General features: G+C 42.0%; 3 protein-coding genes across 5 annotated transcripts; 1 reads left to right on the plus strand and 2 right to left on the minus strand.

Annotated features, from left to right (window-relative positions):
• Positions 1–1,392: 1,392 nt before the first annotated feature.
• On the minus strand, positions 1,393–8,916 carry LOC110488186 (nuclear migration protein nudC). Its single transcript, XM_036971315.2, has 9 exons — positions 8,723–8,916; positions 8,321–8,398; positions 7,843–8,061; positions 5,951–6,049; positions 5,660–5,773; positions 4,809–5,003; positions 4,618–4,701; positions 3,701–3,819; positions 1,393–1,804 (listed from the first exon to the last, which is right to left on the minus strand). The coding sequence occupies exons 1-9, from the start codon at positions 8,792–8,794 to the stop codon at positions 1,753–1,755; spliced, it is 1,032 nt and encodes a 343-aa protein (XP_036827210.1). The 5' UTR covers positions 8,795–8,916; the 3' UTR covers positions 1,393–1,752.
• A 1,248-nt stretch (positions 8,917–10,164) lies between these two features.
• Positions 10,165–11,594, plus strand: LOC110488188 (nuclear receptor subfamily 0 group B member 2). Of its 2 annotated transcripts, none has more exons than XM_021560291.3 (2): positions 10,165–10,982; positions 11,229–11,594. In XM_021560291.3, the coding sequence occupies exons 1-2, from the start codon at positions 10,364–10,366 to the stop codon at positions 11,480–11,482; spliced, it is 873 nt and encodes a 290-aa protein (XP_021415966.2). In that variant the 5' UTR covers positions 10,165–10,363; the 3' UTR covers positions 11,483–11,594. The 2 variants fall into 2 exon arrangements, with proteins under 2 accessions (XP_021415966.2, XP_090084057.1); XM_090227931.1 differs by having other exon boundaries at positions 10,181–10,982; positions 11,266–11,594.
• Positions 11,595–12,842: 1,248 nt separating this feature from the next.
• LOC110488187 (uncharacterized) lies at positions 12,843–22,487 on the minus strand. 2 transcript variants are annotated; one of them, XM_021560290.3, is made up of 5 exons: positions 22,208–22,487; positions 19,903–20,802; positions 19,620–19,735; positions 19,394–19,471; positions 12,843–13,966 (listed from the first exon to the last, which is right to left on the minus strand). In XM_021560290.3, the coding sequence occupies exons 2-5, from the start codon at positions 20,778–20,780 to the stop codon at positions 13,899–13,901; spliced, it is 1,140 nt and encodes a 379-aa protein (XP_021415965.3). In that variant the 5' UTR covers positions 20,781–20,802; positions 22,208–22,487; the 3' UTR covers positions 12,843–13,898. The 2 variants fall into 2 exon arrangements, with proteins under 2 accessions (XP_021415965.3, XP_021415964.3); XM_021560289.3 differs by having other exon boundaries at positions 22,032–22,335.
• Between the last annotated feature and the right edge of the window lie 920 nt (positions 22,488–23,407).

Consider the following 23,407-nt stretch of genomic DNA (forward strand, 5'->3'; position numbering starts at 1 on the left):
ATTATAAACTTGGATTAGCTAACACAACGTGCCATTGGAACACAGGAGTGATGGTTGCTGATAATGGGCCTCTGTAGGTCTACGTAGATATTCCATAAAAAGTCTCCAGCTACAATAGTCATTTACAACATTAACAATGTCTACACTGTATTTCTGATCAGTTTGATGTTATTTTAATGGACAAAAAAATGGCTTTTCTTTAACAAACAAGGACATTTCTAAGTGACCCCAAACTTTGAACAGTAGTGTTTCCAAATAACTAATTTGATTGAAAAATATAAACGCAAAGGGTGTAAAGGGTTGATCCCATGTTTCATGATCTGAAATAAAAGATCCCAGCAATTGCACATAGTCACAAAAAGTGTATTTTTTATTTTGTGCATGAATTTGTTTATAATAGATCAGGGCCTAATGAATGTATTTCTATTGACTGATTTCTTTATATGAACTGTAACTCAGTAAATTCATTGACATTTTTTATATTTTTGTTCAGTATATATATTTGACTTGTTTATAATGAATACAGATTTCCATTACCTACCGACAATGTAGTCTTATTTCTTTTCATTTACCTGATCAAATGGATGGTAGAAAACTATAATGAAATGCTGCTTTTAGAAGTGAAATAACACTCATTGTGGTGAGATTGTATGAACACCAAGAGCAATATTCCATAAAGAATTGTACCTAAACATACCTAAAATCATTTAAAAACTGGGACTTTTAATCATATTTGTGCAGTTAGTATACCCTTGAGATTTATTTGAAAAATCTCCTCTTCAGCGATGTCAGGCTCTTAATCTAAAATACCATGACAACCTCATCTAGTAACCTGGTAATATTGACTCAACCATTCCCAACCTATGAACTACAAATATCGATGTCATCCACTCTGTAAACGGATGTTGTCTGCTTGCTCTAGCCCTACCTGGTACATGCTCCTGACTCTATATACCTCATTCAATATCAGATCATATTTATAGCAATTCATAGGAGATCCATACAACCTCTAGTCTCAAAGCCAGGACACGTTACATAATAGCAACACATGGTCACTCAACATCTACAAGTTTCATTTCAAACACATTGAATATGTCAGTCAGTTGGGAGCCCTTGGGACTGAGGCTTGGAAGTCCTCCAAATTCAATACAACTACCTGTTAACCTGGCCTTCAACTACGTTTTACAATTGTACACTTTCAATTCATGGGTAATAAAAACATGAGAACAAATAAAAAAATGTGACATTTGCTGCATCTCGCAACGTCTCTGAAAGCTCTTGTAACATTTCACAATGAACTAAATGCCTAATCTGCATCGTAGCTAATCTCACATGGTATTTCAGTTATTTTTCTCTAACATTAAAGTACCGATGATGCCAGATTTCAATGAATGTGGTTTGAATTCATTTATTTTAAAAGAAAAAACTCCAAACATTTCTTTAAAACATCCAGAACACAGTAACAAATGCAACACAACAAAGATGGGAGTTATTACAGTCGTCAAGTTTCTGTCAGTCACAGGAATGAGACTAACAAGAACCCATCACTTTAGGACTACAGAAATGGGAAGACAAAAAGGGTGATGAAGACAAAGAGAGAAAGGGTGATGAAGAAAGAGAGAAAGGGTGATGAAGAGAGATTCAATTCAACTGTAAGATCGGCGCCGGAGGTTGGTTTTGATGAGGATTCATAGTCGTCGTTTTCCTGCAGAGGGGTATGGAGGGTTGGCTGGGGAACGACAGTGACGTCTCTTAGCTGAACTTGGCTTTAGAGAAGTCCATCTCTGGGTGCTGCGACATGAACCTGGAACACAATGGGGGGGGGGGGTCACATCCTAGAGTCTGAACAGTGAGAGAGTAGCCTGGTTCCAGGCTACAAGGGTTTGGCAATGACAACGATCATAGGCGTTTGCAAGACTAGCCATGTTTAATAGTCAGATTACACTGGATAAACTCATCCCAGCATTGAGCCCAGTAAAATGACAGTGGAGAAAGCCAAGCTGGTACCAGCACAGTGAAGCCAGTTACAGATGCACTGAAGTGGACATTTTCTGTAGGTCAATATTTTCACCGATAGGTCAATATTTTCTTCGCAATATTGACCTCTCCCTTCATTTTCTCACCTCCACAACAGGCCAATGCAGATATAATTTAAGGCTTTTAAATTGCCCGATACCGACATGGTTAAAAGAACACCTTACAAAGTAACCACATCAGACTAACACCCATTTATAAAGGATTTGGATTTCCTCTATTGTGTCACACAGTAATGAACAGAAGTCTAACCATAGTAAGGGTACTAGATCTTTTGAATAGGACACTTTCATAAACAGAGGAAGTGTGAGACGTGGCAGAATGACATCACACATATAACCAGCCAACCTATTATTGGCCTCGCCTCGTCATGACCAGGATAGGGGGTAGAAGGGATTAATAACATGAACTTTGATAAGAGACTGTTCTCTACATCCATCTCCGATGGCTCCTTCCCTTAAATAGGGTTTCTAGTAAGCCACAGGTGAACAAGGGTAACCTAACGCTGGCCTTGCTCGTGACTGGGACTAGAAGGGGTTAATTAATAACCTCCACAGTGATAAGAATGTCCTGTACATCCATCTCCAATGGTTACGGCTCCTTCCCTCTATCCCGTACACACCCCTTATCACTGTGTAATGGTTCTTCTACCTATACTAGTCTAGTGAATCATACAGAGATCATTCAGGCAGTATTTGCCAACTATCACTAATGGACCTCACATTGCTCAGGTCACGTCACTGGGAAATAAGGACATGGTCATTGTCTGGTCATGCAATCTGTCTAATACAGAGCATATTCATAAGACGACGCAGTATGTAAAATGCATATAACTTTGTTCTTGTATAAATAAATAAATAACAGGGCACAAACTATGCAATCCACCTGCTCATAACAAAAAGGCTTTGAATAGGGATAACATATAATCCACCTGCTGAAAAGGAGTGCAGTGGGTGACACGGGGCATTATGATGGTCGAGGAACAACAAGTGAGGTCAGCTCTAGTCTCCGGACTCAGTTGGGAAGCTGGTACAGACGTCTCACTATCTGTTTATGGCTGCAATGATTGTGTGACCTGACCTTGACAGGAAACAGTAGGAGGCAGCCGCTTTTACATTCACCTTTTCCTCGTTTCTATGGCTCTGCTAAACTATCCAGTATATTGGAACATGTTTGACAATAAAAAGAAAAGCACCAAGTAAACCTATAGAAAGTAAACAGCAGACAGAACATCGTCTTGTCAGTAGGTATATAACATGAAGTACTTTTCTAATGTTCAATTCTGTCAGTAGATTACCAGTAGTTAAGTCCCAGTGATTATTGGGATAGGTCAAACATTTCACTGTCTGTGTTTTCCTTTTCTTTCTTTAACTAGGCAAGTCAGTTAAAAATAAATGCCTTATTTACAATGATGGCCTACCCCTGCCAAACCTGGACGACGCTGGGCCAATTGTGTGCCGCTCTATTGGACTCCCAATCACGGCCGGATGTGATTCAGCCTGGATTTGAACGAGGGACTGTAGTGACGCCTCCTGCACTGAGATGCAGTGCCTTAGACCACTGTGCCACTCTGGAGCCCAATGTTAAGAAAAGTACTGCACTACTTAAACTGTGTCATGATGGACATGCTATATGATGGTGCTATAAGCAATGTGCTGAAAGCTACTTTTTGAGGATGTCTTGTTTCTTCTGCTCTTCGGAGGTGGGTAGACCCATGGACTTCTGTCTCTGATCATACATCATCTTCTCCACCATACCACGGGTCTCCCCATCCAGATCTGACAGCTGAGACAGCAGGAAGAGAGAGAGGGTGAGAGGGAGGAATATAGAGAGATAGAAGAGGAGCGATTGAGAGATGGAGAGGGAGGAATAGAGAGAGATGGAAGAGGAGCGATAGAGAGATGGAGAGGGAGGAATAGAGAGAGATGGAAGAGGAGCGATAGAGAGATGGAGAGTGAGGAATATAGAGAGATGGAGAGTGAGAGGGAGGAAAACAGAGAGATGGAAGAGGAGCGATAGAGAGATGGAGAGGGAGGAATAGAGAGAGATGGAAGAGGAGCGATAGAGATGGAGAGGGAGGAATAGAGAGAGATGGAAGAGGAGCGATAGAGAGATGGAGAGGGAGGAATAGAGAGAGATGGAAGAGGAGCGATAGAGAGATGGAGAGGGAGGAATAGAGAGAGATGGAAGAGGAGCGATAGAGATGGAGAGTGAGGAATATAGAGATGGAAGAGGAGCGATAGAGAGATGGAGAGTGAGAGGGAGGAATATAGAGAGATGGAAGAGGAGCGATAGAGAGATGGAAAGAGAGGGAGGAATATAGAGATGGAGAGTGAGAGGGAGATGGAAGAGGGGAGAGATGGAGGGTGAGAGGTTAGGAATATAGAGAGATGGAGAGAGAGAGGGAGGAATATAGAGATGGAGAGATGGAGGAATATAGAGATGGAGAGAGATGGAGAGTAAGGGAAAGAGCTTTAGTAAGTGGGAGATAAATGACCCTTTAATCTTTAAATAAAGTCGAATAATCACATGTTCTCTTGCAATATACAGTGAGCCTTGCATCGGTAGCTTGGCGTTGGTTACCTTCGAGTTCTCTGGACAGATCTTCTTTGTATTGAGTTCTGGATCCGTGGTCACCAACTTATTCCACCACTCCATCTTGTTGATCTGAAACAGACGCAAGGCATGATTTAGTGTATTAAAAGGTTTCAGAGTGAAAGAGATGTTTCATCTCAATGAAACCCCTTGTAATACAAGAGAAATAAAAGCAGTACCTTCTCCAGGTGAATGGTGACCACCTTGCCGTCCTCAATGAGCCAGGAGCTCTCCTCCACCTTGACGTGGTTGTAGAGCTGTCCATCGATCACAGGAGGATGGCCCTTCAGACCCACCTTCAGCACACCACGCTGGATGTCCACCACCACATCCTTCCCCTTCATACGGAACTTCACATCAAAAGGCACCACCAGCTGAGGGGGCGGGATAAAGGGGAAAACCCAATTAGAATGAAGGCACCACCAGCTGGGGGGCGGGATAAAGGGGAAAACCCAATTAGAATGAAGGCACCACCAGCTGAGGGGGCGGGATAAAGGGGAAAACCCAATTAGAATGAAGGCACCACCAGCTGGGGGGCGGGATAAAGGGGAACACCCAATTAGAATGAAGGCACCACCAGCTGGGGGGCGGGATAAAGGGGAACACCCAATTAGAATGAAGGCACCACCAGCTGGGGGGCGGGATAAAGGGGAACACCCAATTAGAATGAAAGCACCACCAGCTGGGGGGCGGGATAAAAGGGAACAACCAATTAGAATGAAGGCACCACCAGCTGGGGGTGGGATAAAGGGGAACAACCAATTAGAATGAAGGCACCATCAGCTAGCAAGATAAAGAAGAACACACAGAATGCCTGATTACATCTTGCCCAATACTAACCCAATCCCTAGCAACTGGGGGCAGAAAGATAATCATCCGCTCTGAAATAGAGGAGCTGCCCAGCCCATGCATAATGTGCAAAATGAACAGAGAGCACAAAATACCCCATCATAGTTAAACAATCATGCTACAGTTAAACTTTAATATCCATGCACTAGGGGATACTAAAACCAAAGGCAAATAAACTCACGTCCACTTCAGACAGGGATTGTGTCCAACGATAGTTGGCCAGGTCAGCTCCATTGCCTGCATTAGGTTTAATCTTGTCCTTGTCTTTCTCATCTTCTTCTCCATCGGAATCAGTCTGGCAAAAATCAACTAGTTATGAATTTGCTTTAATTGCCTTCAACATGCATAAAATAGTTTATTTCCCCTAGTTTATTTCCCAAGTGAGATACCCCACCTATATGATAGCAGGGGAAACAGTGATGTCTCACTACAGCTCATTTATCTACTGAGGCATCCCAACCAAATCTCTTACCTCCTTCTCTCCCTTCTCTCTCCCTTCCTTCTCAGCTTTCTCAGGTGGAATTTCTGCATTTGTGTTTGTGGCCTCTTTCTTCTCCTCTTGTTTCTTTTGCTGAAACCAAGACAAGACAAAGACAGACATCAAGCTTCATCAAGACAAAGACTAGGATGGTCCCCATTAAAAAAAACATTGGTTTACAGAGAGTTGTCTGTTCTTTACCAAGAGTTGTCTGTGTTTTGTGCTCATGCACATAATTATGTTACCCGACCTTCCCCAGTAAAACTAACCCTGTCTGAATAGGGTACAATAGAGCCTGACCTATAGCATATCATAATAACATCAATAAATTGGTTATAACAAACTCTGAACACCGTAATACGTGATAGCAAAATTGATGCAGAGGACGTGACGAATACAATTTAAACTGGGGGATGTTTTCTCGTTGCTCAGGAGGTAAAGGGAAAATCTGATGTGTGGAATAAATGTGACTAGTTGTGTAAAATCCCAGAGATCAAGAAAAATACGGTAAGGAGCAAATGATGCATGCATATTATGTGTCTTAAACAGGTGCTGTATCGATTACAATATGAATTTTCTGACCGTTTGGAACAAGGTAAACACTAAGGTAAAAGCGTACCAGAGAGTCTGCTCTAACATTTTTATGTTAAGCCTTTATTACAGTAAAGAATAAAAACAGTTGCATTCATTCATGAATGCAATTTCCCGAAAAGGAAAAGTTTATTTATTGCATAAGCTAATTATTAAATGCTCGCTTTAGTGTATTTAAAAAAATGTCATGCTTGATTGCGTTTCAAATCATGAATGACTCGTATACTGTGTAGTGACATGAACGAATGAATGATTGATACAGTAGCCTATAGAAGTATTGAAATATAGGCCTAAGTTAATTACAGTAATAAGACTAAACAGGATGCCCTAGAGCCGATGGGGGTTATACAAGGCTGCTATATTAATCCTACTAATGATAATGACATTACTTATCATCATCATAATAACAACAACAACAACAACGAGATCAAGAAAAAGGAGGGGTTTTGTTATAAATATAATTTCCCCAACAATTTAGAACAGCGTAAAGACTAAATCAATTATAAATAATACCAGAAAGGCTGTTCTAACTAAAATTACAGCGAAGCAAAGATTAAAACACCGTCTAAGTTGTGAAATTGTTTACTCGACATGTCGTTGAGTGTGGCTTGGTAGTCACGGAATCAGTAGGCTATTAAACAAACACTCAAACAGGCAACAGAAGCAAGATCTGTCTTATTTCTGTAGATATATTGATGATTTATAAAGACAGGCACATTTAACAGTTAGGCTATTGATTATAGACCTAATTAAGTTGGGGTTTCCTCTCTCCTCACTTTTCTTAGACAATAAGTCCAGGGCTGTTTTCTTCTCTCCTCATTCTGCTGCTGTTCTCCACAGCATTGTTCTCAACATCAATATGCTGGGTAACTTTGCAATTATGCACATAGCAACATGGTCTAGGAAAAGGCACAAATTCAACAGCACAATGCTGTGTTTCAGAACCATGGAAAGCGACCGGTAAAACGCGCATTTGTTATAAAATAATATTATTTTTAGTGTTTCAACATTGTTCTTATGTAATATAACCATATACAATTTCAGTTTAATATGTCTTAGACTGATGGACTGTGCCATCTCCAAGGCCTCCACAATGGATCAGTTCACTCAGCGTGAATCAGACGGTTGATATTTTCTGCTACTGCTCGACTAAAGAAATCTCAGTCCGCCAACAAGCCTATCGACCAAACAATTGACCAGTCGACTAAACGAGGTCAGCCATAACAAAGACAAACCGTTAAATCTAATGTGTATAGCACATCAAACATTCATAAGTGACAACACGTTTTTCTTACCTTGTCGATTTCAGACTGAAGTCTCTCTGCCTCTTCGTCTGTCAGTTCTTTGATTTTGGGCTCGTCGTCTGCTTTCTTAATCTTATTTTTCTCCTCTTCTTCAGCTAGCTTAGCAGCCCTCTCTGCCTTCTCTCTCTTCTCCTTCTCCTGTCTCTTCTCCTTCTCTCTGTGGGCCTTCAGGGCAAGACCGCTGTGTTGGGCAAACGACTCCTTCACCAGCTGGGGACAGAGGTATTATTACTAGGTAACACAGCCACAAAGTCATAAACCCCTCTTATTTCTACAAATTTCTCCTCTTCAAATCTAATTTTAAAACCTGAGCCTAACCCCAATCCTAACCTTAAAACAACTTTAAAATGTTTACTATATAGCCAATTTTGACTTTGTTACTGTGCTAGTTCATAAGATTAGACATATTAGTTCAGCATATCTTGATGTATGCATTTTTGTTCTGTTAGGTATCCAATTTTGGACTCACCTTCTCTGGTGCACCTGCCTCGCCACCCGTAAAGAAGTCTGTTTTACGCCGGAGGAAGCTGAAAAACGTGTTTACTAACTGTTGGACGAACAAATATTACATTAGAGATGATATATAGCCAACCTGCGCCTTATATGACTCACAAGCCTATTTGTTATGGCTTACTAACGGTACCACACCAACATGCCTAAACACTGCTAACTACCCTATGGTTAACGATTGCGCTACTGGTGTGATATTTAATATATGCGACTAACATTAGCTACATGTTTGTGGTGTTATATGCATGGTGCAAACGCTGGACATTTTCCCATCCCCCATAGAGCAAACTTAATTAGCCGGCTAGCCAGTTGTTGATGAATTTGCTAGCTAATGTTAGCATGCTATCAAACTGTAATTTACCTCTTGTACACCTCCTTCGTGCTGTTGTGCCATAACAAGCAACATCCCGTCATACTTTTCATCATCACCCATTTTCTGTTCTAATATATATATATATATCCTTATATATATATATATAAACTTGTTTGAAAATATAATTTGAAACGGACAGGCTAGCAGCAACAGGGAGCAATGTAAAGTCACGTTGCTGTACTACTTCCTGGAAACAAGCACCGCCTTGTTTCTAAGAGAATGGAAAGTTTGATGCAATGGGAGGCCAAGCTTTTAAATGACAACCAAACAGCCAATTAGATCGTGTTACATGAACGGATATGGACACATTCAAATTTTAACGGGGGGAAAATAGGAATATTCTAGATTAGAAATTAGTGTTTGATTGATGGCAAAAATATTGCAAATTAATTATGCCATAATTATCGTATATTCATTTTATTTCACGATTACACATTATTTCTTCGTTAATCTGTTATAACTGTGCATTTGAATAAATGAAAATGTATTTATGGAAAGACATTTTTACACGCAAACAGATGATTTGTATGCTCAAGGATAACATTCTGATTCTGAAATTCTTTATTGTAGCCATTATAGCTAATTTCACCACCTCTGAATCAGCAATGATCCTATTGAAAATGTTACATATAATAGTTGTAGAACATCTTTCTAATTCTAACCCTCATTTATTGTCCATGATAGTGATTTAGCCGGAGATATCGCTGATGGATAGATGTCATTGACCAACAGCTCTTTGACCCAGATAACATATCTGTGGCGCCATGACTGAACTATTCAAATAAAGTGAAATAAGGGTCACAATGACCATCACACAGAGTTATGTTGAGTGATATGCAACATGAGTGGAAATATTAATGTTTTCTATGTTGCATAGCCTATTTGCAAAAACACATGTAAGGCCAAAAAGAAAGTAGGCTATTGATCATGATAATAAAATTATATCTATCTATGTGATTAGGATCTAGGCTACTTCTGTTGTTTTCCTAAAATTATATTACTCTTTGTCAATACCAACATTTATGCTGCTATCCTATGATCCTAAGTCTGCATTTACCCCTTAACTAGCACGTAATCGAAGACTGAACCAAGGCTGTGTGTTGGGGTAGCAGTCTGTATGGGAGCATTGACCCTGTCCTTGGTAGCCTGGTACAGGCTGAGTTAGTAACTGCAGGTAAACATGATAAATGACATTGACCCCAGAGCGCAGCCGGCTTCCTCACATCTCTCACATCTCTCACATCCCTCCCTGCAGGGCAAATGTCACAGTTGTTATGAATACGCCCTATTACCTCGCTCCACGTGGATAGAACCCAACGCAGCGAGCAGAGCAGTCCAGGGTCACTCTGTTGTTCTCGGGTGTGTGTGTGTGCTCTGAGGGGGAGGGGTCAAGGCTGACTTGTCACACACAGATCAGAGAAGCGTGTCCTATCTTCCTATAAATAGGACTTGGGCTACTGGAGTTGTCAGACAGTCAGAGCTGCTGATCACACTGCTGGACAATATTTCAAAGAGAGAATGTGGCTATTCTCACCTCTGTAGCATAGCTCTGTAAAGCCTCCGCACTGGGGACATCTTATCATCTACTGATTGATTGACACTTTATTGATCCTCAAAGGAAAATTCATCATGATGTTTCCACTTGAAGAGATGAAGACCACCTGTCACTGTTCAGGTTACCGGGAGCAACAACATCAGCCTCACACCATCCTGTACAATATCCTGAGCCGGGCGGACAGTAACTACAACAACAACAACAGTCTGATCAACAACAACCACGTGAACCAGTATGACTACAACATGATAATGCCTCACAACTGTCATTGCGAGTGGCGACGGGCAGTGTGTCTGAAGAACCCTGCGGGAACCTGTCAGGTGGCGTCTGATGTTCTGGTCAAAACCATCCGCTTCATGAAGAGTTTACCCTCCTTCAGTCAGCTTCCAGTGGATGATCAGCTATCTCTGCTGAGGGACTGCTGGGTGCCCCTGTTCTCTCTGGGCCTGGCCCAAGAACGGACTGTGTTCGAGGTGATGGATGTACCACAGGCTAGCATGCTGAGGAAGATTCTCCTTAACAGTCAGGGGCCACGGAGTGAGGAAGAGCAAGAGGAGGAAGATGAGGGGAAGAGGTCTCTGCCCACACTGGCTGGGGTGCATAAACTCAGATCCTGTCTGAACAGACTGTGGACTCTGAATCTAAGCCCAAAGGAATATGCCTATCTGAAGGGTGCTATGCTGTTCAATCCAGGTAAAGCTCTTCTTCTCAGCATGATATGGTCTACTGTGGAACTCCAAATCTACCTGAACTGACATTCTATTAATTTCATTCGATTGAAATATTTGAAGCAATCAATGGCATAATCAATGATTATTTAACAATCTAACATGAAAAATTATGGTATACAGCTTCACTCTTCAGTCACATTAGTGTTAAACTGCTGATGGTGGAATACAGTTGAATTGACATTCCATTTACCCCAATTCCTCTTAACAGACGTCCCAGGATTGAGCACCACTGTATTTATCAACAGTCTCCAACAGGAGGCCCAGAGAGCTCTACAGGAGGTTGTCCTGACCCTTCACCCAGGAAACTCGGGTCGATTCAGCCACATCCTACTATCGACTTCTGCCCTACAGGCTGTCAGCCAATCACTCATCACAGAACTGTTCTTCAGACCTGTTATTGGTCAGGCGAATCTGTTTGACTTGTTAAGTGAGATGCTGTTTATGAGACAAGAGTACAGCTGAAAGTTTGTGCGTGTGTATGGGGTATGTGTGTGAATTACATTTTAGGTTATTTTCTACTGACAAATATGAATGTGAAGATTGCAACTAAGCAATACAAGTTTTATAAACAAAATGTTTCAGTTTCTCTCTTCTTTACACATATTTAATCACTCTTCTATCATTCATTTTTGGCATACATCTGACAATTTATCAGTGGTGTGATAAAAATAAATGAAGTGAGAGCTACTGTATTTTCCACTGATAGAAAAATCATGGACTAATTGTACTCGCTCTTAGCATGATATGTACTCTGGCTCCTTCTAGTGGTTTCCTACATGCAACTACAAACATGTTGTGCTGTATACCATACAGGGAAGTACAGAATGGAAAGTACCAAAAATCCCTTGAGTGATATTACCTGGAATTGAACATTTCAATGCATGATAAGGGAGACTAAATGTGGCATTGGGCCATGTATTAATACTCAACTAGCTCAACAATGTGTAAACAGTTATCCATTTCCTGTAAACCTACCTCTTATCAATTTCCTGTCTATGGCCAGAACCAGAATAACCTGTTTTACATGAACAACCAAACATGTAGTCAGTCATCCTGTTACAGTTATTTGGTGGCCTGTATTATTTTGTCCTTGACAAAGATAAAAGTAATCCCCAGGGGGCACAAATGAACACCCCGTCAGTGTGCACCTGCCAGAGTCTGTGTAGCGTAAGTCTTAAATGTTGGCCTGTTCAACATGGCAAAGCATTACAGAACATTCAGACAAAAATGTATTGAGTAGAATCAAAAATATGCTTGCCTTCCATTGTAAGAAAACATTATTGTGTCAGATCTTTTCAATCTTTTGACATGCTAAAAGTTTCACCTCACAGAACCCCCATTGGCTCTCACAGTCTGCATGTTGTCAGACATTCTTCCATTTTGATACATCAACTCTATAGAACTGAGGTGAAAATAGACGAAGAGTATTGTGTGTGATTATTGTGTGACTCAAGTCTAGTCATGTGAAGGGAAAAGGCTATTTAGAAAGAATGAAGACCCAGACATACACAGAGCTTAATGTCAACACACAAAACGTAGGACTCTGACTTCTATTGGTGAGCTAATGAAAGGTGAGGTAGTCACAGTTTGACATCTTTTTTTAAATTACAATGCAAGTCATTAATTTACACATGCTTAGAGTGGCAGATCCTAAATTCCACATAAACCCACTTAGTCTCCCCTTGTGCAGAACTAAAATTAGACTTAAGTGGAAGTTAGAATTTTCCCCATAGAGAACAACTCATATCCTTTATACCAACCACAATAAAACATTAGACAAAATGTGCAAGAATCGCATGTCATTAACGCCATCACAACTTCATTTGTATGTCACTTTTTTTTAATAGTTTTATATAAAATCACAGAATTGCATACATTATAAAAGTTCATTTCACATATGTACTCATTGGAGTCTACAATAATATCATGTTACAACATTAGCTGGGCCACATGCTCGCTAAAGACTTTGAAGCATTACCCATTTTAAAGCAATCTCAACATATTAGGATTAAAGTTATGTATTGTAGTACGATTTTCCCATGGCATCAAAAGATCCTTCTACAATTGTATTTCACAGTCACCAATAAGCCAATAACAACATCCATTGTCTTTGAGGTGTTCTTTCTTCATAAGTTCCGAGTGGTTTTTGGCCTCCAGTACATTCCAGGTTGGTTCTTGGTGTCGAAACCACTGCATTATTCACATGGGTTAAACCTTACGAAGACTAAGACCGTCAGGTCCAAACACAGCACAATAAAACCGTGGCGCAATCAAGTGTGCGGTTATCTATATTTCTTGGGTCAGTTTACTTTACCCTGCAAGTCCCTGGATGCAAGTACACTACCTTGAAACTGGTTCTTGTGTCAGTGTTGGGGGTTGACCTGATAAAGCAGAAAGAGATCAAACAGCAGTGGAGAGTGGGGTTTCATATTAACACAGATAGTTGTTATTCAAGGATAAAGGGACATACAGCACTAAAGTAATACGAGGGCGATAAGAAGAACGGACATCAAAACAGAAGCTTCTGGAAGGGTCTGATAAGTCTACAGTAACTTCTCTCTGAGACAGACCAACCCCCAAACACGGACGCAATATGTCAGAATCAAAAATACATTCACTACCCTGAGTGCATTATAATCTTTCAAAATACAGATGACACGATTCATAGTATAGTCTTCAAAGTCATGGTCTTTGGAGTAGTTTGCATATGCGTAATACTCCTCCCACCTAATTTACCAAGTGCAATTCTCTGGCTCCTTCAAGGTCCCAACACAGAATTCAATAGAACATACAATACATGTGTAACTATGGGTCCCAACCTCTCCAGCTGGGGACTGGTGAGATGCTCCGTGGCATCAGGAGTGTCGAGGATGGGTCATCATGTTCTGACCGGGGTCCAGGGCAGGGGCATGCCGAACACAGAGATCTGATGCTCAGAACTTTCGGCTTAAATCAAAATATAAAGGTATGAGATATATAATAGAACAGACAAACTTCATTGTCAACGCAATGAGGAAATTTGGCTTCAAAGTTCACACATAAAATGCAAATGACAACGAAAACATCAGGAGTACCGTAATTGCTGGACTTTTAAGCGCACCTGAATATAAACCGCACCCACTGAATTATAAAAAAATAAGTATTTTGTACATAAATAAGCCGCACATGTCTATAAGCCGCAGGTGCCTACCGGTACATTGAAACAAATGAACTTGGTCACTATCTTCCTCCTCCTGTGCACTGAAACCACTGAAGTCATCTCCTTCGGTGTCGGAGTTGAATAGCCTCAGATTTGCTTCATCCGATATTGGATCGTTTTCATTGTCGCTCTCGTCACTTTCATCCGGAGGCAAATACCCCGCTGAGCTCATGCTGCCCCTTCAACAGTCCAGCCTTTTGAAACCCGTTGATGATAGTGGATTTTTTGACAATGCTCCACGCTGTCAGGACCCACTGGCAGGCCCGTTTTAGTGAAGGATTTCTCCCCACTTGTCATCCAAGCCTCCCACTGAACAAGGAGCGCCACCTTAAATGCACGATTTACACTGATGTCGAGTGGCTGCAAATACTTTGGGCCATCTGCGTTTCTTCCCTCTGAAAACTTTTGTTGTCTTTTAGCACTGAGTCAGTTCCTCACGCTGCTGTTTCCAACGTCTTATCATCGACTCATTAAGGCCAAGCTCCCAGTCAGCAGCTCTATTTCCTTTTCCAACAGCCAGATCGATCGCCTTCAACTTGAAAGCTGCATCATATGCATTTCTCCGTGTCTTTGCCATGATGAGGGTGAAAAAATTACTACCGTAATCAGAATGATGGGAAGTTTGAGCGTGCTCGATTTACGTCACATTATGTGACGGTTCTCAGTTTTTTGGCGGCATGAATCTTGTGAAAGCGGGAAAAATCCATAAATTAGCCGCGTCATTGTATAAACCGCGAGGTTCAAAGCGTGGGAATAAACTAGCGGCTTATAGTCCGGAAATTACGGTACCTTGTCATCAATTTACAGTGCCTTGCGAAAGTATTCGGCCCCCTTGAACTTTGCGACCTTTTGCATTTCAGGCTTCAAACATAAAGATATAAAACTTTATTTTTTTGTGAAGAATCAACAACAAGTGGGACACAATCATGAAGTGGAATGACATTTATTGGATATTTCAAACTTTTTTAACAAATCAAAAACTGAAAAATTGGGCGTGCAAAATTATTCAGCCCCTTTACTTTCAGTGCAGCAAACTCTCTCCAGAAGTTCAGTGAGGATCTCTGAATGATCCAATGTTGACCTAAATGACTAATGATGATAAATACAATCCACCTGTGTGTAATCAAGTCTCCGTATAAATGCACCTGCACTGTGATAGTCTCAGAGGTCCGTTAAAAGCGCAGAGAGCATCATGAAGAACAAGGAACACGCCAGGCAGGTCCGAGATACTGTTGTGAAGAAGTTTAAAGCCGGATTTGGATACAAAAATATTTCCCAAGCTTTAAACATCCCAAGGAGCACTGTGCAAGCAATAATATTGAAATGGAAGGAGTATCAGACCACTGCAAATCTACCAAGACCTGGCCGTCCCTCTAAACTTTCAGCTCATACAAGGAGAAGACTGATCAGAGATGCAGCCAAGAGGCCCATGATCACTCTGGATGAACTGCAGAGATCTACAGCTGAGGTGGGAGACTCTGTCCATAGGACAACAATCAGTCGTATATTGCACAAATCTGGATTAAAGATATCCATAAAAAGTGTCGTTTAAAGTTTGCCACAAGCCACCTGGGAGACACACCAAACATGTGGAAGAAGGTGCTCTGGTCAGATGAAACCAAAATTGAACTTTTTGGCGTAAAAGCAACACAGCTGAACACACCATCCCCACTGTCAAACATGGTGGTGGCAGCATCATGGTTTGGGCCTGCTTTTCTTCAGCAGGGACAGGGAAGATGGTTAAAATTGATGGGAAGATGGATGGAGCCAAATACAGGACCATTCTGGAAGAAAACCTGATGGAGTCTGCAAAAGACCTGAGACTGGGACGGAGATTTGTCTTCCAACAAGACAATGATACAAAACATAAAGCAAAATCTACAATGGAATGGTTCAAAAATAAACATATCCAGGTGTTAGAATGGCCAAGTCAAAGTCCAGACCTGAATCCAATCGAGAATCTGTGGAAAGAACTGAAAACTGCTGTTCACAAATGCTCTCCATCCAACCTCACTGAGCTCGAGCTGTTTTGCAAGGAGGAATGGGAAAAAATGTCAGTCTCTCGATGTGCAAAACTGATAGAGACATACCCCAAGCGACTTACAGCTGTAATCGCAGCAAAAGGTGGCGCTACAAAGTATTAACTTAAGGGGGCTGAATAATTTTGCACGCCCAATTTCAGTTTTTGATTTGTTAAAAAAGTTTGAAATATCCAATAAATGTTGTTCCACTTCATGATTGTGTCCCACTTGTTGTTGATTCTTCACAAAAAAATACAGTTTTATATCTTTATGTTTGAAGCCTGAAATGTGGCAAAAGGTCGCAAAGATCAAGGGGGCCGAATACTTTCGCAAGGCACTGTATGTGCAAAATGAAGTTAAGTCCACAGGTTTAGTAATATATACATAATTGGTTCAGGACCTTCATCATCAAGAACAACTTGTCATCCACACGATTCAATTAGGTTCATATTACAGCATTTGGTTTATAAAACCTATTTATTTGTGTCTAACAAAGAGAATACAAGTCTGACTTGCCCAAGGAGCTACAACCTTAAGGCAACCAATCCACCTCTGGGATAGGCTTAAATAAATAGGATGTTCACAATAAAAAGTCACGGAAAGGATCTATCTAACAGGGGAAGAGATAACGTTGGATATATGCCACAACATTCACTCTATTAGATCTCTCTCACTCAGATACTAACCCAACCGGTTTCAGTGTTTCCTAGATTTTTTTTTGTGCAGCGGTGGCAAAGGTCATGGAAGGGGGTGAATCACTGGGGAACTCCAGTCTGGATCATTTTTATGTAGGACTGTGAGAAGGTACACTATATATATAAAAAAAAAAGTATGCGGATACCCCTTCAAATTAGTAGGTTCGTTTATTTCAGCCACCCCCTTTGCTGACAGGTGTATAACATGGAGCACACAGCCATGCAATTTCCATAGACAAACACTGGCAGTAGAATGGCCTTACTGAAGAGCTTAGTGACTTTCAACGTGGCACCGTCATAGGATGCCACCTTTCCAATAAGTCAGTTCATTAAATTTCTACCCTGCTAAAGCTGCCCCGGTCAACTGTAAGTGCTGTTATTGTGAAGTGGAAACGTCTAGGAGCAACAATGGCTCAGCCGCGAAGTGGTAGGGCACACAAGCTCACAGAACTGGACCACTGAAGCTCATAAATATCGTCTGTCCTCGGTTGCAACACTCCCTACTGAGTTCAAAACTGCCCCTGGCAGCATAATAATTGTTCGTCAGGAGCTTCATGAAATTCGTTTCCATGGCCGAGCAGCCGCACACAAGCCTAAGATCACCATGCACAATGCCAAGTGCCCTGCAGTAGTGGTGTAAAGCTCACGCCATTGGAGTGAAAACGCGTTCTCTGGAATGATGAATCACGCTTCACCATCTGGTAGTCCGACGGATGAAACTGGGTTTGGTGGATGCCAGGAGAACACCAGCTGACCAAATGCATAGTGCTAACTGTAAAGTTTGGTGGAGTAGGAATAATGGCCTGAGGCTCTTTTTCATGGTTTGATCTAGGCCCCTTCATTCTAGTGAAGGGAAATCTTAACGCTACACCATAGAATAACATTCTAGACGAGTCTGTGCTTCCAACTTTGTGGCAACAGTTGGAAGGGAAGGCCCTTTCTTGTTTCAGCATGACAATACCCCTGTGCACATAGCGAGGTCCATACAGAGATGGTTTGTCGAGATCGGTGTGGAAGAACTTGACTGGCCTGCACAGAGCCCTGACCACAACCCCATCGAACACCTTTGGGATGAATTCGAACGCCGACTGCGAGTCAGGCCTAATCGCCCAACATCAGTGCCCGACCTCACTAATGCTCTTGTGGATGAATGGAAGCAAGTCCCCGAAGCAATGTTCCAACATCTAGTGGAAAGCCTTCACAGAAGAGTGAAGGCTGTTATAGCAGCAAAAGGGGGACCAACTCCATATCAATGCCCATGATTTGGGAATGAGATGTTCGATGAGCAGGTGTCCACATATGTTTGGTCATGTCGCGTAATTTCTGGTGACATTTTATAAGGGCAAGCTACTCCAAAAATAAAATCAATTACATAATGTAGTTATTTTGTTAGATACTTCTCCCTCTTAGCTGAAAAAACTTTTTCAAAGCCATTTTGGCTGTCATGCTAGCTGTTCAAATAATGGGAATTTGTTGCGCAATGCAGAAGTTAACTCCTTCCGAGGAATATGTTGCTAGGCAACCCCCCTGCAATTCAAATCAAATTGTATTGGTCACATACACGTGATTAGCAGATGTTATTGCGGGTGTAGCGAAACGCTTGTGCTTCGAGCTCTGACAGTGCAGTAATATCTAACAACATACACCACACACAAATCTATTGATTTAAGACTATATACATATGGATGAGCGATGTCAGAGCATTGCCGCTCTGTACGTGTCTAACGCTTCAAACACACCGACTGCGGCGTTGCATTTTGGTACACCAGAATTACATTCATTTCCAATGAAACGCTGCGTTTGCCTTGCAGCATTGCGTTGCAGAGGCGGTTGCAGTATGTTCGGGGTGTGGTGCATACGTTGGATTTATAGAAGGTAGGCGTCAAACTGTATGCGTAGATGGCTTGACAGAAATGGTAGCAGAAGGTGAATGTTGAACTTTTGTTGCACACATATCCAGATGATGCTGCTTACTATTTTGCACTATGACGCTGTCGGTGTGTTCGAAGCATTAAGCCAGTATGAGAAACGTGCTAACAAACGTTTGTGCTATGAAACTAAATAAATACTGCACTCTGACCCACAAAGCAAGGAAATTGAACTTGAAAAAGTAATGTAGTTTTTTTGGAATTTACAGCTGCTGTTGGTAAGTAATGATTCTGCTAGCTTCTGGCAAGACTTACTGCATCTTTAAAAATATATACATCAATTATATTTTCTATAAACTTTGTCTGGTTATAGTTATTTAAGTTTACACTGAAAGCGTTTTTCCATCCCCTAAAATTTTCCGGGGTGGTTGGCAACAATTTATAAGTGGCAATGTGCTGCTGCTAAATGAATACAAGGGAAATAATGCGGTTTCAGTAAACGTGTGTCTTGAAGGACTCTAACCACATCATAACAAGCTCTTAATGATGACTACAATAACACTGCACAGAACACACGTCAAGTCTCTTACCTGCTCTACTGTTGATCCTCATGTTCCTAGCATTCATATCAGAATCTGTCTCCTTGGATATCTGGATACAATAATCATCTTCAACGTAAAAAAAACAAACAAACAAAGAGTGACAGTCAACTAACAGTGTAATAACAAATTAATGACAAATTAAGTATCACTTCAATAAGTACGCAAAATAAGGGGAAAGCTGTTGGAAATGTTTATCCGTGGAGAAGTTGCTTACTGTTATTGCTGATGGTTGATGCTTGATAGTTGCTCATGGTTTCGTTACCACTGTCGGATGTTCTCCTCTGTGACTTTTTGCACGGAGGTCTCTTCTTGCTCTTCCTGGTGCTGATCCTGATAAAATAGAATAGATAAATGGTATATCAACTTTACTGTCCATTTTACAAAGTAAATGTATTCATTCGCTGTTGCGATACGCAACTGCTTTTGCGCGCGCACACACACAAACACGTTGTGCCCTTGATCAAGGCAGTTAATCCCTACCAGTGAATGGTAGCTACCTGATGATGCCCTTGACCAGTCGACACTCTGCATCCTGCTCATCAAGCTGATGCTCTTCGGCCAGGTCACTGATAAGCTGGCTGATTTCACTGGTCTTCTTCAGGAACACTGAGTCTGAGGTGCAGTGGGCCAGCTCCTCGATCTGGTACTCAGAGTACAGCTCCAGAAGCTTTTGGGTGATCAGAGAGTCCACGTCACCCACACTCAGATCACCGATATCCCCCTCGTTCCAGGAGTAGGAGGGAGGGCTGTACCGTCTCCCTCCTCCTCCACCTCTTCCATTGTGTAACGGAGGCCTGGTAACGACCACCAGCTCCTTCTCCATTGTGGAAATGTGCACTTTGACCCCTCTGATGTAGACGTCCTCCGACCAATCAGAGTCACCACCACCACTCTCCTTACTGGTTTGGGGGTCGTTGGTCCCAAGGTGGCCCTGGAGACCACGGAGGCTGACCTTCTCCCGATCATCATCTGGGGAGCTCTGTCTGGGACTAGGGGCCAGGATGGTGCTCCGACACACCCTGTAGAGTCCACAGGTCAGCACACTGCACACCCAGCTCTTACAGCTTCCTGGGGAGGAGTGGGCACAGGGACCACACCCCTGACCCCCTGAAGGAGAGTCTCCAGATCCGGGGATGAAGCCAATGGTCTCCTCTGCCTCCCTGCTCTGCGCGTCCCTGTGGTTGGCCTTGTGGTATGTCACCTTTGGCCACTGGTGCCTGTCCTCCACCGGGTCCACACATCGCTCCTCATAGCAGGACTCCAGGCTGGTGCTGTTGCCCCGGGAGAGGTGATGTTTGGGTCGCAGAGGGACGAGGCCTTTCTGGCCCCCTGGCTCGGACCAGGGTCTGGGGCTCCCTGTGCTGCTGCTGGGCATGGTAGTTAACTAGAGCCAGGGCCTGGGAAAAAAAAAGAGGAAATGGAGTGGGGGGGGGGGGGGGCACATTAACGTATGAAATATGTATGTTACATTTATAAAGAACATTGCTTAGCCCTGTCATAATAATCAGCGCCTTCAGACAAAGTAAGGTGGACGTGAATCAATAGACAACAACAATACTACATGGACATTAGGTCAATGCCTGACTATATGACATGTCAAATGTATGCTGCAGGCCCTTGGTATGGCAAACCAAACTTGAAACATAAGTCACATGAGGCTGCAACCCCTGCCAATCCAAGAAACTATATCAATCATCACATATCCCTTAGTGACAAGCGAAGTTACACACAACATCCACGGAATAGATTGGGTATGTAGCCTACAGGATGTAGGGCTCAAATTAGTTGTTTTAAAATCAATGAAAAACAACAAGATTAAATACACAAACTTAAACTTGGTTCAATTTCAGCCTTATTGGCGTTTGGCCTACACTACAATGACCCCTGCCCGTTTGTGTTATAGCCCAACATTAACCCGCTTGATTCATCTAAATCCAAGGGCTTGGTGATAAGATGGGAACTTGATTCAGGTGTGTTATTAATGTGATATGCCAGAAAATGGCGCCCTGGGTCTCCAGAACGCCCTAGTCTATACGTTCAATACCTTCTTTCACAGAAAGTAAACACGCCATTAATAATGGCATTATGGATGCCAGCATTAGGACGGTGACAGTCCATTCAATGTAGGCTGCTGAAGTTGGCCAAAATGTAAACAAATGTGTCATAAGGTGAATGTAATTTTTTTTTAAAGGTTTTACAAGGAGTTGATAATATTTAAAACAACCCCCGAACAGTTGTTTGATAAACCGGCCGGGCCTACTTCATATAATAAAAGGTTACTAATTTGCTGACACGCAGCAAAACAGCTTGTTGAGCAGGACGACGACGTTTTCAGTCGATTTATTTGTATTTATTTTACCTTTATTTAACTAGGCAAGTCAGTTAAGAACAAATTCTTATTTTCAATGACGGCCTAGGAACAGTGGGTTAACTGCCTGTTTAGGGGCAGAACGACAGATTTACAGACTTCTGTCAAAATAAGTTACAATAATTGTCAAGGTGCCATTTCCAAAATGTATATCCAATCAAGTATCGTATTTTGTTCTATCTGTAGTGTATTGCTAAAGTTACACCTGGGTTTATTAATTTGCAGTATGCGTTTCCGTTTAAGCTACGTTTTACTCACGGCATGGGAAGAGTGATCGCGGGTCTTTCCACCGAGTTTTCTTCCGTAAAGTTATATTCCTCAAAGAGCAAGAGCATTTGTATTATACTTTTCTTCTTAAATTAAATTGCCCACAAAACACACGCGGTATAGTTTCGTTTCCCAAATTCCTGCTAGGGCATTTATTTATTTTTTACCTGCGAGACAAGGTAAACCAAACATAAACTCAACCAGAGAGTACGAGGCGAAGCAAGATGGTTTACTCCGCCCAAAATCTGTCCACGAAAATAAATCCACGAAGAAATGTCAAGTGTCGAATTTGGTCAACAAAAAAATGGAATTGCTCATATCCCTAGTCAAAAAATCCTATCGGATTATGGATTTTTATCAGATTCTCACTATCCTATAGGTAAACTCAGCAAAAAAAGAAAGGTCAATTTCAGGACACTGTCTTTCAAAGATAATTCGTAAAAATCCAAATAACTTCCCAGATCTTCATTGAAAAGGGTTTAAACACTGTTTCCCATGCTTGTTCAATGAACCATAAACAATTAATTAACATGCACTTGTGGAACGGTCTTTAAGACACTAACAGTTTACAGACGGTAGGCAATTAAGGTCACAGTTATGAAAACTTAGGACACTAAAGAGGCCTTTCTACCGACTCTGAAAAACACCAAAAGAAAAATGCAGAGGGTCCCTGCTCATCTGCGTGAACATGCTTTAGGCATGCTGCAAGGAGGCATGAGGACTGTAGATGTGGCCAGGGCAATAAATTGCAATGTCCGTACTGCGAGACGCCCAAGACAGTGCAACAGGGAGACAGGACAGACAGCTGATCGTCCTCATAGTGGCAGACCACACGTAACAACACCTGCACAGGATCAGTACATCTGAACATCACATCTGGGAGACAGGCACAGGATGGCAACAACAACTGCCCGAGTTACACCAGGAACGCACAATCCCTCCATCAATACTCAGACTGTCCGCAATAGGCTGAGAGAGACTGGACTTGTAGGCCTGTTGTAAGGCAGGTCCTTACCAGACATCACCAGCAACAACGTCGCCTATGGGCACAAACCCACCATCGCTGGACCAGACAGGATTGACAAAAAGTGCTCTTCACTGACGAGTCGCGGTTTTGTCTCACCAGGGGTGATGGTCTGATTCGTGTTTATCATCGAAGGAATAAGCATTACACCGAGGCCTGTACTCTGGAGCTGGATAGTTTTTGAGGTGGAGGGTCCGTCATGGTCTGGGGCGGTGTGTCACAGCATCATCGGACTGAGCTTGTTGTCAGTGCAGGCAATCTCAACGCTGTGCGTTACAGGGAAGACATCCTCCTCCCTCATCATTGCAGCATGCCCCAGAAATGTCCTGGAACTTGCAGGTGC

The sequence above is a fragment of the Oncorhynchus mykiss genome, chromosome 30 (genome assembly GCF_057628025.1).
Source record: "Oncorhynchus mykiss isolate SJ-2025 chromosome 30, ASM5762802v1, whole genome shotgun sequence".
Taxonomy (NCBI): domain Eukaryota; kingdom Metazoa; phylum Chordata; class Actinopteri; order Salmoniformes; family Salmonidae; genus Oncorhynchus; species Oncorhynchus mykiss.

Coding starts and splice junctions, on each gene's coding strand:
- LOC110488186 (XM_036971315.2), bottom strand. CDS start 8,794: ATGGGTGATGATGAAAAGTATGACGGGATGTTGCTTGTTATGGCACAA. Junction 8,399..8,722: donor ACGAAGGAGGTGTACAAGAG/GTAAATTACAGT, acceptor TTCGTCCAACAG/TTAGTAAACACGTTTTTCAG. Junction 1,805..3,700: donor AAACAAGACATCCTCAAAAA/GTAGCTTTCAGC, acceptor ATTGTGTTCCAG/GTTCATGTCGCAGCACCCAG.
- LOC110488188 (XM_021560291.3), top strand. CDS start 10,364: ATGATGTTTCCACTTGAAGAGATGAAGACCACCTGTCACTGTTCAGGT. Junction 10,983..11,228: donor TGCTATGCTGTTCAATCCAG/GTAAAGCTCTTC, acceptor TCCTCTTAACAG/ACGTCCCAGGATTGAGCACC.
- LOC110488187 (XM_021560290.3), bottom strand. CDS start 20,780: ATGCCCAGCAGCAGCACAGGGAGCCCCAGACCCTGGTCCGAGCCAGGG. Junction 19,736..19,902: donor CTGGTCAAGGGCATCATCAG/GTAGCTACCATT, acceptor CTATTTTATCAG/GATCAGCACCAGGAAGAGCA. Junction 13,967..19,393: donor GAGGATCAACAGTAGAGCAG/GTAAGAGACTTG, acceptor TTTTGATTTAAG/CCGAAAGTTCTGAGCATCAG.